Source organism: Cyprinodon variegatus, unplaced genomic scaffold (genome assembly GCF_000732505.1).
Source record: "Cyprinodon variegatus isolate N-32 unplaced genomic scaffold, C_variegatus-1.0 Scaffold622, whole genome shotgun sequence".
In the NCBI taxonomy this organism is placed as follows: Eukaryota; Metazoa; Chordata; class Actinopteri; order Cyprinodontiformes; family Cyprinodontidae; genus Cyprinodon; species Cyprinodon variegatus.
The window spans coordinates 336,353-351,120 of NW_015151075.1; the positions used below are offsets into that span (position 1 = coordinate 336,353).

Genomic DNA, 14,768 nt, shown 5'->3' on the forward strand with positions numbered 1-14,768 from the left:
GAAAAAAGTCAGAATTCTAAGACAAAAAGTCAGAATTCTGAGAAAAAAGTAAGAACTCTGACGTTTCCCCTTATTATACTGAAATAAAATAAAAAAATCGGTTAACTTCATTTTATTTTTTCAGTGGCCCTAATCCTCTTCCGTACTAGACGCGATTGTATTGCATTTTTTATTGGTAAAACCATCATCATCTTTTCCTTTTTTTAATACAAAGCAGCTATTTAGTTAAGTTTGACTAGCTTAGGCAAGAGTTTTAACTGATATAGAGTATGTTTAACCTGGAGCTGAATTTACCTTTGTTAATAAATTCTAATCATTTGAATTTATTCCATATGTGTGTTAATGAGTTAATGGTTTTACCGTGATGTGATATTAAATCATTCTCTCATCTGTTTTCCTAATACAGATTCAGTTGGGTATGTGTTCATGAAATAACAGTCCAAATCATATTTAATGAAGTATTAAATAACATAAATGCACATAACTGAACAACACAGGCAATTTCATTTTTATCTAACAACTTATATGATAAAGAACTAGAATCACTATGGACCTTTATCGAATGCTTTATATCATATATCTGTTCCCAGAGTGTAAAAAGAACTGTTAGATATTTTCAATATGACTAAACATTCTCCAAAGTGATTCAAAACTAACTGAACTTGTAATTTTAGGGGAATCAAGGCAATTTAAAACAAAACAAAACAAAAAACACAGCAAACATAGAAATGCAATCATTTTACTTGCATCAAAATATGTCTTATTACTTCTAACTTTTTTTTTTTTTTGCTCTTTTGGCTTTTTTTCTTTTTAGTGCACTTGTGTTCATTGTAATTATAGAGCTGTTGTCTTGCTAGTTCATTTTTTTATAATGAAAAATATTTCCCAATAAGTTTGTTTTGGTAAATATAAGTTAGATAAAAAAAAAAAGTGATCAAAAATTGTAATCTACTTATGTAAATTATGATAAATAGTACCAATAATCTATTTAGGTCATATTAGTAGCAGTAGGTTTGCTTTTGCCCTAGTTATTCTACATTAAAACAAAACAGATGAGGACTTAATTGGTAGTCAAAATCTCAGTAAACAAATGGGGAGTTCCTCTGCAGTTTTTTCAGAAAACCCTCTTTGCATCCATATCCCACCAGCTCAGCCATTAGTCAGTGTATTCAAGATTGCATTGAGTAGATGGGTCCAATGAGACCCCAGAGGTGCCTGTGTACAGCAGTCTCGTTGCTGTCAGTGAGCCCCAGGGCAGCTATGTTGTTACAGTGGATCTTGCCACCATCAGTGTGTGGGAATGGGTGAATGCAGTGTCAAATGGTCAACTCTCATGACTTGAAAAAGTGCTATATAAGTACAGGCCATTTAGGTACACAGTTGAGTTTCAAGTAAACTCAACTGCTTACCCGAAAGTCGGAAAGATTTTAAGATTCTCTTAAAATCTGATACTCTCTTTTTTTTATCAGTACCTGACTCTTCTCAGGCTCAGACGTGACGTGGAGGGTGGAACGTCCTGGGTTTATGGTAGATTTAAGCTTCTCAAGAACTGAGCGACCCTCCTTCTTGTCAGGCTGGCTGGATGTCAATGGTTTCACTGGATGAGATCTGAAAAGTAAAGAGGTTAGGACCAGCATTCCAACAATAATACACTGCAAGTTTGCAGTAATGTCAAGTCATATATACAGTATATAGTTTTGAAATGGATTAGTGGTTGGAATGCAAAGTTGGGGCACAACGTTGAATCTTTTCATCGCTATGTATATGGTCAAAAGCAAAACCTTTTTTAGTAAACTAAATCTTGGAGTTTAAACATAAAAATGTAAGTTGAAGTTGGCTGCTGACCAGACCTTAACAGTTTGTTACACGAACATCAGATAATTGTTATATCAGTGAGAGCACATAACAGCTATCAGGCCACTAGATTCTTCAGTGTGGATGATTCTTCTGGAAAAAGATTTCAAGTTAGCATTTTAACCCCGAGATGTGCTTGAAATTTATATCACATGATTATTTTTAGAATATTTTAAAAGGAAGCTTTGTTTTTAGTAACTGCCAAGACATGTTTGCAGTTTCTACTAATAAAGAACTAGCAGAAGTGAAACTTTCAGCAGACAGCACAAACATCAAAGACAGCACACTAAAATCATGTTTTATTACCTTCATACCTACTTTCATGGATGCTAGATTGGTAACAATTTGAAAAAGTCAACTATGAATTTAAGGACATACATTCACTACTACTGTAATTCATACTGGATATTAAAGAATAAAACAGAAAACAAATGTTTTGAGGCGTGATTGTAATCTTGGTCTAACACTTTTTTGAAGTGTCACATTCTAAACCATGTTTTTATTTTAGATCTAACAGAATACGACTAATTGTCTGATTCTTTTTCATTAGTATAAATCAGCATCAGTTTCTAACATCTTGTACAGTATAGCTTATATTCAAAGACATGGGTTCTATTTTTTGTTCCCAGTAGGTAGCATACATAACAGCAAGACTGGCAAACTTAATGCAATGCAATGCTTAAGAAAGCAACAAAATCAAATAAGCCAAGAAGAGACCAAAGCATGAGGTGAATTGAATACACTCAAATCAAAACCAGAAGCAGGGCAGCTGCTACCATCCAATCAAATTGGATGTAGGGGCAAAACTGAAATACATGGATGTGACCAAAATAAAAGAAACCATCACAGCAAAGAAAATTTACTGTAAAAACTAAAGAAACATCCAATTTTCAGGTTTTGTTGTCTGATTCTTTAAAATATGTAATATTCTAGTGTGGGGAGTCTCACCTGCTCTCCTGATGGGGCAGGCTGCCAGCAGGCTGTGTCTCCTCAGGTAAAAGTGAGTGCCGTGCATCTTTCAGGGGCTGGTCAGTGGTGAAGGTGGTAGACACCGGGGAGGTGTAGGTGGCCATAGCCAGCGAAGTGCTGACTTTAGCACTGGGCCCTGTGCTTGTGGATTGTATGAGGGGGCTACAGATCAGGGTGTCAGTTGACAGGGGGAGCGTAGAAGGGATGGAGGGAGAGCAGGGTTCATGTATTTGCAAAGATTTCAGAATCTTTGTTTTGGAAGGAGTTCTGCAGTTTGGTGCAACTTTTGCATGGAGATCTTCAAAGCTGATTGTAGAGGATGTCTCTGCCACATTGGATACTGTGTTCTCCAGTGAAGACATATGTGATATATTGTTCAAGAAAAAGTGTCTGTTTTGGTCAGTGATAGAAGTCAGTTTAGGATTATCAGGCTGTTCTAGAGCTAGTGAGGAAGCAAGCACTGATTTAGTTGGTTGATAAGACAAAGGTCCTTCACTGACCTCGGAAATGTTCTGGACAAGGGATAGAAACTCTACAAACTCTCTGTCTCCATATTTGCTATGGCTGCTTGGGCTGTCATTGCTGTTCTGTCTGGAAGCTCCTTTTGGTCTGATTCGTGCACTAACAACACCTGAAAATGTCTCAGTCTGCTTAGGTTTGTCCACTCTGTCTCCTGGGTTCCCATTATCATCACAGTCTTTCCCCGTATTATACTTTATTTGTTCACCTCTAAGTGTTTCAGTTTCAACATCCAGAGAGTTATTGGTTTGAACCAGTGTAACACTCTCTTGGCTCTTTGACCCACAGGGGCCACACGGTGTTACATTTGCTACTTCACAAAGACAGTTTTGGCAGCTGTCTTGGCAAACTGGTGTTACTTTGCAAAGTTTTCTAGAAGATGAAGATATTTCAAAAGAAGAGTTCAGAGTAGGTATGTAGGTGTCCTTCAATGTGAACATGTCTCTTAACTGTAAATCTTGCGGTGTAAATTTCTCCCTTAGATTGCTTTTGAAATTATCAGCTATGTCTGAGTGAGAAGATCCCTCTGAGTCAATAAAATTAAAGTCTGAATCATTCACATTCATGTTAAGATCTCCTAATGTCAGTGAGAAAGATATGTTATTGTTGAGGCATGTTGATTCAGGTGAGTTAGCTTCGTCTGCTTCCTCTGCTGAACAGTAAGAAACATCTGGTAAGTTGGAGGGAAGAGTAGATAATACGCTGAATTTGTCATTCTCAATAAGTCCTTTAGACCCCGAGTTAATGGATGTGATCTTAGATTCTGTATTTTCCTCAGAATTTATTAATGAATTATGACTTTTTAGTCTTTGTTGGCCATAACTTCCCCTGCTTGCACGTCCATACAAGTCTTGTTCAAACAACGTCCCACCCAAACAGTCAGCTTTGTCTTCCAGAGGTTCATATTTAAACCTTTTGGGGTTCTCCTCAGACATGAGACCAAAGTTGTTGTTTGTGTACGACTGGGTGTGGACACCTACAGCCTCTGATTTTCCACTGCTTGAACTTGGGTTGGGTGAAGGGGTCTCTCTTTTGGACTCACCCTCTCTACCATGTTGCAAAGATGCCACACCGGTCTGAGAGAGCAGATAGGCCTCTTTATGGACTACTAGCTCTTGGCCTCTGTGCAACCAGCCGTCTGAGAAAATGTCATTAACTGAACTTCTTATAAGCCTCCTTGGAGGTAAAGGTGGAGGTTCTTCGTTGCATCTTTGCAGTTCTTGTGCATAGTTAAAGCCAGAGCTATCCACTAGTGAAAAGCTATGTTTACAAGATAGGGTCGGACTGGTTCTTGGTGGTTCTGGCGGAAGTTGACCTTTAGGGGATTTGAGTCTGCTACAGGCAAAGGCATCAAAAGATTCCTCCCATTCTCCTGGATGTTCAGTGATAGAGCAAGGGGCAGAGTGAATAGGAGAGTAAGGCGAGACCGCTCCGGGTAGCAATGCGGGTAGTGATTTCTGCTTAGCAACTGGCTGGGGCCGCTCCCGTTTAATGGAAACCCTACTATTGCTGCCAATTTCAGAATCAACATCTGCTTGTAGGGTGGTGTAATGACAGGGGGGTGAGCCGGAAGAGGAGCATGAAGCAAAAGAAGGCAACTTATCTAACTCCTCTGCTACTAGCTCCTCAAAAAAAGGGTTGCGCTGCATACATGGCAGGAAAGGGTTTGAAGGGGAGAGAGGGTTTGAGGAAGGAGAGGAGGAAGGGGTGAAGAGGTTGATGTAACTGTGATTGTCAGGTGAGATATGACCAGAGGGAGAGGCAGAAGGAACGGAGCACGGAGGAGGAACTGGGGAGGAAGGAGAGTGGGAATGGGGTACATCTGAGTGGCTTTCTACCTTAGGAGAAACTTCCAGCCTGTGGAGGAAAATAGGGCAAAATATTCCTCTTGGTTAATGATGTGCCAGGAAACCATATGGGGAAAGTCATTTTATAAAAACAGGATATTTGCTCATAAAGTAGGATGAACTGTCTCAAATAAACTCAGTTTGAAGACTTTTGAACAGAAGTAGAATTGTGGAAACATAAATGAGAAAAAGCAAAGCGTATTTGCAAAATAAAAAAGCAAAGAACGAAATAAGATGCACAGCAGCAACTTAAACCACACCTACACTTTCAGGGACTGTGTTGGTAAATGCCGAGTGAGAAACCATGTGTACATGATGCAGCTTGGAGATAAAAACACACACTGAAAAAAGAATGGCAATGCTGAGGGGCCAAGTATGGAAAACACGTATATTGGTGATGAGCCTGCATGGTTTTTTAAAGGCCAAAAATAACCAAATCGTTGTTTAAATGCATATATGGCAGATCAAACATTTGACTCTGACACCCAATAATTATTAGTGAGTAGGAGCTAATGGAAACTAAATGAAAGTAACAGGAGAACTATTAATGATCCTGACTCACCTTGGCTTGTTCTGGGAATCCCCGGAACCAAACCAGCCCCTGAGCCTTCCCTCTGATGAAGACCCAGTCTGGCTTAGGTCTGACTTAGATGGCAGAGAATCACTCCTCCCTGTAGAGAACAATGTCTTTCTCAGCTTCCTTCCTTTTTCAGGTGAACAACTTGCTGAAGATATGACTGGTATTGCTCCATGAACAGGGCTTCCTCCCGTCCGAGCCTCTTCACCAAATGCTTCTTTTTCTCCCTCCTTCTCCTCCTTCTTCAGCTTATCAAAAGACCACCGTCGTCCCTCTGCAAATGAACTCTTCTCCTCTCCTTTTTTTGTGAGATTCTGCAGAGACCGAGACAGTGGTGAGTATTTCTCCAACAGGACCAGTTTGGACGGAAGGGCTCCAGAGGTTTTTGGAGTTGAAGGCTCTGAATCGTAGACATGGCTTCCATTTATACAGAGAGATGACTTGGATTGAGTCATGGTTTGACCCTTAATGGACTCCACTGCAGCATTTGATCGAGGGAGAGCTGTGGTGATCTTACTAGCTTCATCGCTGAAGGCTCGCTTGTGTGTAAGAATCTTGGTAGTGTGCTGGCTGGTGAGCACTGTCAGAAACAAATAAGAAATTTATTTTGAAAGCAAATAATCTTTTCAATGTGGACTAGTTAGAAAGATTTAACATTTTTAAAGAATTTGTTCCCTACGTCATAGCAACTAAAAGTGAATTACATTTGTAGTTTACCTGCTGGTATATTTTTCTGTTGAGAGAAAAGTCACAGTATATAGGTTTGACCTATCATCTACTTTAAGCTATGTTCCCTTGTCAATTCCAGGTGTATTTCCAGAACCTTAGGTGTGCTCTACAGACAATGCCAAAAGTATTGAGTTATCCCTTATAATCAATGAATTAAAGCCTCTTAATCACATATGTTGTATCCAGAATTGAGACACGCAGACTGCTCCTACAAACATTTGTGGAAGAATAGGTTGCTCTGAGGAGCTGAGTATTTTCCAACATACCGCCTTAAAAGGATGCCACCTGTAAAATAAGTCCAGTCGGGAAGTATCAACCTTACGAACAAGCAACGCTCAGCAAAGGAGGGCCAACTCTTTAGGACAGGACTTAGCTGTTAACCTACACCTGAAGGCTAAAGGACACTTGTTTGAGGACGACGTCCATATCCTGGTCAAGGAAGACAGATGTTTGAGAGAGGGGTTAAGGAAGCCATCTTTGTTAATCTGGAAAAAGTACAGGGCAGTCTTCATTTCAAAGGCCGGAGCGAGGATTTCGCTCTGCTCGAGTTCGCTCCAATGCGCTCACAACGCCAATTAAAACTGTTGGATTATAAAATTTGTAAAATAACATTTATTTGATTTAAGTGTGATTTTTTTAGACATGTTTTGGAATTGAAAACAGTTGCAGGCCAACAGTTTTTAATCCTTAAAAAATATGTCTGTTATAGTCTATGTTTCAACTTTGCATATTGTGTGATAAAAAGTGGGATAAAATATCATAAAAACATACACTAACTATACATAACAATACAGACTGGACTTACATAAAGTGATAGTTGTGGTAAGAGCCTGTTTTTGAAAATGGAACGCAATACATGCATTTTACGCCATTATCCCATTTGCAATGGAATGCGAAAGGGCCTTTTTTAATGTAGTCTAGTAAAATAAATTAATGATTAAATATGAAACGCGGTTCTGGGTTCAATTCCCGGCCCGAGGTCTTTCTGCATGGAGTTTGCATGTTCTCCCTGATCATACGTGGGTTATCTCCCGGTACTCTGGCTTCCTCCCACAGTCCAAAAACATGACTGTTAGGTTAATTAGCTTCGCTAAATTCTCCTTAGGTGTGAGTGTGTGCGTGAACAGTTGTTTGTCCTGTTTGTCTCTGTGTTCCCCTGCGATGGACTGGCGATCTGTCCAGGGTGTACACCGTCTCTCGCCTGTAGACAGCTGGAGATAGGCACCAGAACCCCTCGCGACACCACTTGGGACAAGTGTGTCAGATAATGGATGGATGGATAAGTAACGCGGTGCAACATGAATGGAGTGAGGTGTTACGTTCACAGCTGGGAAACAGATATTTAACAGCCAGTTAAATAAGACAATATACATGTATCGGTCACATAATTAAATTAAAAGCTGCGTGTCCCAGGGCCCTGGCATAATTACATGAAAGAAAAATTTCAGAAAATTTGAGTGAGCATGGAGCGGATTTTGAGCAGAGCCTCCTGGCGCAACTTTGAATGGCGGAGCGAATGAGCGAACATCCTCCTGAGAGGGAAGCGGGAATTGCGCGACACTCCGCTCCATTCCCATGATTTGCGAGGGAGCTAACGACCCATCAGAACCCCCAAACAATCAATAAGCCCCCACGTGACCTCCTTGGCCAGTCCAGTAGGAGGGATCAGAGACACCTTTGGTTCCCCCTGCTCTTCGTTTCACCTACGTATATTAATCTCAGTGCTCCCCACCACTAGTTAGAACTGAAGAAACCTCTTGAATGAGAATGTGAAACGTCTTCTAGAAAACTTCACGTCCAGTTGTCTAAACTGAACCTTTCAAGTTTGACCATGCCCTGGATACCTTCAGATATGTTCCTTACAACTAAAACCTTGACAGTCTTCTGTTGGCAAAGCAGATGGTGCAACATACATAGGTATTCCTTTGGTCCAAAATCTACTACTTCAGCTTTGTTTTAATTCAGCTAAAGACATTTTTTGGCATACCCATGTGTTATAATAATAATTTAGCTTTATTGATCTCACATTGAAGAAACTCACCTCTGCATTTAACCCATCCCCTTGGAAAGCAGTGGGCTGTCATTTTGTGGCACCCGGGGAGCAGTGTGGTTGCTTAGGAACCCAGAGTGGCAGTCCTTGGGAGTGGGGCTTGAACTCAGACCTCTGGATTCCAGAGGGTCACTCCCCCTGTTGATTTCTTTTAGCTTAAAGTTTTAATTTGTACAATAATTTCTGTTTTTTTAGATATAATTTAACACTAACTTCTGCTTGAAGAGATTTTTAATTACCGTTATGTGTTTACTTGATCGTCTATATTTTCGCCAATAATGTTCTGAGGTCTATGGACTTAATACTTAAACCTTATTTAATCCCTTCCCTTAAGGGCTAACTCTAATTCTAATATTGGTGGCTGTGATATCTAAACCAAAGGTTAGCAAATTTAATGAATTCATTCAAATTCTTTTAGGATCAACTTTGATTTTGGAGCAGACTTTTGCCGTGTACTTCATGCATTGATTGTAATAATGGAGGTGACCTGCCCCATTATGGTGCTCTGGAATTATGCAGACAGATTGGTTAAAAGTTTTGATCCCAAGGAAATCCTAGAGATTGGCTTTGCAGAATTCACCCCTCACGAATGAGAATGTGCAGACAGTAGACCTTTACTTGCATTGTGCCAATGAATCTGCATCAATTCCTGTCTTGTTCTTAGACCAGTTTCTCAAGTCTAAATCATTTTCTTTTGGAAAAAGATTAATAAAATATATTTTATTGGCTATAATAAACCCTGCTAAATGCAAAGGTTGATAAGACATCCTTTAGACTGACTTTTTCATATTATGAAATAATAAGAGCATTATTAAAGATTATAGCAGCATTATCAGACTACAGTTGTGTAGCTTTAACAGAAGTGGAGCCTTGTTGGGTATAGTTTCTTTGCCTTAAGCATGGAATCAAGACGGGTAGTCCAAAATAACAGATGTTTTCACAAAAAAACTAGTAAGGAATGTATTTAATTCTTAAAAAAGGGGTCACTGTTGAGTTCTCTGTAGCAACCAGATGCCCTTAATGAAGAACTTTTGACTGAGGCCTTATGTCAGTAAAATGTTTTATATTTAGGTTTGATTTATATATATATATATATATATATATATATATATATATATATATATATATATATATATATATATATATATATATATATTCGGAAATGTTCTATTTTTGAATTAAAAACTTGCAGCTACAACCTTAAAGGAATAATACAGATAATGATTTCATAGCCTACCTTTCTTTGCTAAGTCTGTTTCCCCATAGAGAGCATCAGCTCTAACTTTGCTTGTGTAAATGGGGGAGCTGGGGGGGTCTGACAGCAGATCCAGGCTGGGTGGAGGGCCAAGGTTATCACTGGCTATGGAAGACATGCTGCTCTCTGAGGCCAGAGATGAGCAGGATCGGGTGTCAGACGACTTTCGCAGCCTTCCCTTAAAGAAATCTTTCATCTTGCTCCTCTTCTCCTCTGATGCCTCCCCTTCTCGTGGCTCCACCACACCTCCTCCCTCCTCTCCGAACGGCTGTCCCTGGGATCCAGACAGCGCAGCATAACGACCAGGCACAATGGCAGAGGAAGACTCCACATCACCCCTCTTCCTCCCCGTGACGCGGTCCTTGAGCTTGCCGAACGCAGAGCGAGGCTTGTCCTTCATGGTGAGGTCAAACATGCTGGCTGTCATGTTGTTGCGGGTGAATTGGACAGTCACCTGAAGTTCGCCGCGTTCCTTCTCTTTTCTTCCGGCCTTGGAGTTCAGCTTGAACCATCTGCAGGCAAAAATAAGAATGATATCAAATCCAATAAATCTTTATTTAAAAGTTAAATTAGGACATATGCAATAAAAGGAATTATAGGATTATCTCTTGGAAATAACTTTCATATTATTATAAAACATATACAGCTCAGCAATCCTTAAAGGAAACCTATTTAAAATACTCAGAGCAGCTAATCCCAACACAAATATCTCAAAAAGCCTCCAACAATAACCAAGTCAGCTGAAAAAATAAATATCAACAGATAAACTGGGTCATCCAATGAATGCAATGCCTGCACTGTTCCTCCCTCTTAGGTTGTCCGGGTGGACCTCAGAAATGCTACAGAGTCAGGAAAAACAGCAGGAATTCAGTGAGCTGAGAGTGAGGAAGAGTCTGAATGGAAACCAGATGTTACTGCTTTACTCTGTTCTGCTACTTTAACATTACAGAATGCAGTTAGGTCACCTGTTGTTAATTTAAAAACAATGGTAATCCACTATCACTAACACGCTAATATAACCATATATAGATATTGTTTATCTTGACTTTGTCAAAAAGTAACTTTCATGTAAGCTTATCGCATTTAAAGTGCATACTTGCCATCGCCTCGTAGTTTTTCTAGACTTGTAAGCCAAAAATGTAATTACTAAATGCACGTGTATGGAGGGGAGACGACCATTAATGGTTTCCTAATAGAGCTGGTGAGTCAGCCACATTAAATACTCTGCAAAAGCATTTACTAAAGAATGATGATTACGAAGTCATCTAAAACAGAATTCCAGTAAGAAAGATATTTACTATATCCACAGCAAGTTATTGTCTGTTAGCTTTTGTTGTTGACTTTCCAGAAACAACTTTGTTTTTTTTACCCTTTGCTAAAATGCACTGAAATATAAAGAGCATTTCCTTTATTTTACAGTGCCTTGTAAAAGTAATCGTTAAGCAACAAATCTGTTTGATTATTTATTTATTTATTTTTTTACAATAAAAGTATAATATATTAGATGATTACCCTTCCTTAACTCCTTAACTGTGATACCTGCTAATAAAATGGAAGCAAAAGACAGAGCAATGGTGGAGAACTAGGAAGGCAAGATATGAAACCATATTAAAAGTTCTCATCATTTCACAGAGCACTGTTCTTTTTTCGTTAACTACAACCTTATGGAACAACTGTAAACACTCTTGATAAATGTTCGTTTTTCTTCACTTTTGGATCCTAAAAATATTTTAAGAGTGTCAAAACATACCCTCAAAACACTAAAAGAAGATAAGGAAGTGAGAGAAAATATATCGTTGAAATAAAATAGCAAGAAAGTCTCCTTTGCAGTTTGACACCGTGTTGACTTTTAACACATATGGAGGAGGGTGGTAATGTCACAGAGGACGAAACTATCCCTAAACATTATCCCAAAGTAAAACATGGTGGTGGCAGCATCATGCTCGGTTAATATGGTTGAAAGTCATAATTAAACATAGAATCAAGTTGTTGGAGGCTGCAAAAGCTGTGATGTTCATCTTAAAGCAGGGCGCTAAGCAAACTCAGATTAATGGTTGAGACTAAAGCAAATGTATGTGTTATGGTGCTGTAGAAGCTATCCAGATCTTCTTCCATTCTCTGTCAGTAGACAGTGCTCATTTTTGCTTTTCTTTTCCTTTTTTGAGAACTATTTCATTATTTTTTTTTTATCTTTTTCTGAGCTGCACTTCAGTCACATGGTTTAATGGGCATTTAATGAAGAACATCCAGTCTAAAACCACCCCTGTAGGGCTGCAACTAACAATATTTTGCAAATCGATTAATTTATTGATTATTTTGTCAATTTATCGTTAATAATCAGATAGCAAAAGATTCCATAAAAAAGACTTTTTAACGACATTAAACCAGTGAAACTAAAACTTTTCCACTTGAGGATTCATGGATAGAGCATATTGACAGACAAAAACGTTTTTTTGTTTTTTTTTTAATCTGTAATACAAAATGTTTACAGTTTTTTTTTTTTTTTTTTTTTTTTACAATTTTGGTATAATTGCTGCTCATTGTGTCAGGTAAATGCATGTTTTACTGTCTCTATACTCCAGTTAACGGTTAATCTATTACTAAATAAGTTGATGATTGTTTCAATAATCAATTAATAATGGTTAATCTGATTAATTGTTTCAGGCCTACGCCCGACTCTCACATAATCAGCTTTTTAAACCTTGTCCCTGTATATTTCTTCCAAATTCTTGTGCTCTATTTAAAACCACAGCCTAACAAAATCTTATGTGTTTCAATCTTAGCTGCCACATGCAAACTGATTACCCTTTTTATATGAAGCCATCACAAAGCCTTCTTTTCTTCTCATTCTCTGAAATTATACATGAATGGAGGGGATTTTATTTACTGTTTTTGGGGTTTTTTGTTTTTTTTTTTTGCATCCAAATGGATTTTATGGCCATGATGAGACTTGTGCAACAGGGAAAACTGCAATTCATCTTGTTTATGTGCGGTGCATTATGGGAAGCTGTGCTTCATCAGTCCATAGGTCAGGTTTTGGTGTTGCTTTTGCAGCTTGGGCTGCAGTTATATTTCCCATCTGAACTGGCTCAGTGAGGATAACCGGTCAGTTCATGGGATGCACATGACAGATCACCATCAACTCTAAAAATACTCCAGCAGTGACTGAAACATACTCATCTCTGGGACACACTCCGTCCTGGAATATCTTATCCAGAGGAATGATGGCCTGACCCAGGAACACGTCCAGCCCGATCAGGACCCGGTGCATGACGGTGAGGACCAGATCTCCGCTCCCAGGAGGATAGGCGCTCCGGCCGCCCTCCTCCAGGATCCCCGGCAGCAGCTCGAAGCAGCACTCCTCCTCCCACACCGGCATCTCCGCCTTCTCCACCAGCCCGGTGGTGTACTTCTCCTTCCCCACCTGGATGATGGTGTAGAGGTAGCGGCTGCCGTGCTTGCCCTTGGTCCGCAGCCCCCTGGCGCGGAGCACCGTGATATTTACATGAGTGGGCACCCACCGCTGATCATCATCCAGATCTATCAGGGACATCATCTTGAACCTCTGCTCCTCACGCAACCAACGCACTTTCTGTCACTGATCAGCAGCTCCTGAGGTCATACTCCTTTTTTACTGTACTGCGCTACCAAAGGAAAAAAAAAAACACTGCAGAGGAAACCTCCTAAATTCCTCTAATCCTTTGTTTCCAGGATCAGTCTCTTCATCTTAAGCAAAATCAATCAATGCAGATATAGTGGAGCAGAAATCATCTGGTCTCATTCATGCCGCATCATCTGTAGGTTCATTAGAGTCCAAAATCTGCTCATTGTCCGTTCACTGCCCTCCTTCTCCTCCTCCTCCTCCTCCTCCCGCATAGAGAGGAGAGAGATGCCGCAGAATTAAAGAGAAACAGCCAAGCAAAACTGCTGCTGCTCCACCGAGAAAAAGGAGAGCTGCTTTAAGCCCTCAACCCTGGTTTAGGTGCAAAACACATTTGTCCTTTATGATAACTCAGAGGCGTAGCCAGAAAATCTTTATAAGGGTGGCCAGGCAATAACCAATGTACACTGAGTGGTGGCCGGGAATGGATAGGCACCAAAACCTCAGGGTCAATCTGCACTGTTCCAATAGGAAAATTAATGAGTAAATCATCCATATTTTCTAAATAAAAACAAACTCTACTTCCTACAGCCTTTAATAAGAAATAGACGCATATATGTAAACACCCGTATCCATCCATCCATTTTCAGACACACTTAATCTGAAGTGGGGCCGAAACACATAATTTTCTCTTTACCCCATGTAACACAAAATCTAGTTCTGAAAAGAGCATGAATTCTGTATTTATCATCTTTTATGTTAGTATATTGATGTGTATAATTAACCACCAAACAATAACATATTTTGAATATCCCACTTGAGAGTTTTACTGCTGCCACCATCTGTATTAGAGGGAAAAACTTTAAAGTTGATTGTCTAAAAATCAATAATTGCAGTGTGTCTGTCCTGGTGTTTGCTCTGTGGGCTTATGTGTTTTCCTGTGATGGACTGCAGAGTGGGGGCACCAGCCCCCTTGTGAACCTGATAAGGACAAGTAGGTTTAGACGACAAATGGATGGATTCATAGTGCATTTCTAAATACACACATAGTAGCTTTAATTCCATGTTCTTACAGTTAAATACCTCTGTGTTCACCTGGACAACAGGCTGGACTGGAGACGTAGGAGTGAAGACACACAGCAGATTTATACGTCCTGAGAACATGCAGCTTCCTGAGCTGCAGACCTTTATACGTCTGTTGCATGCTTTCTCCTCTGCAATCATCTGTTCCTACAGGTGAAGACAATGTTTGGTTTTGTTTTTAAGTCTGGGTCTTCATGGAACTGTAGGGCCACCTGGTGGATTTCTGCAACTCAGCCTGAAAAACATCAGTCACCTACTGAAAACATCCAGATGGAGGAGCTGTG

The 14,768-nt window shown here is 39.7% G+C and overlaps 1 protein-coding gene across 1 annotated transcript in view; it reads right to left on the reverse strand.

Moving 5' to 3' along the window:
- rab11fip5 (RAB11 family interacting protein 5 (class I)) overlaps window positions 1–13,840 on the reverse strand; it is an 18,420-nt gene extending 4,580 nt beyond the window's left edge. The window contains exons 1-5 of the mRNA XM_015393051.1: window positions 12,977–13,840; window positions 9,783–10,312; window positions 5,752–6,346; window positions 2,803–5,199; window positions 1,473–1,608 (exon numbers count right to left, since the gene is read on the reverse strand). Coding sequence (XP_015248537.1) covers window positions 1,473–1,608; window positions 2,803–5,199; window positions 5,752–6,346; window positions 9,783–10,312; window positions 12,977–13,356 — 4,038 coding nt within the window. The 5' untranslated portion in view covers window positions 13,357–13,840. The remainder of the gene's footprint in view (window positions 1–1,472; window positions 1,609–2,802; window positions 5,200–5,751; window positions 6,347–9,782; window positions 10,313–12,976) is intronic.
- Between the last annotated feature and the right edge of the window lie 928 nt (window positions 13,841–14,768).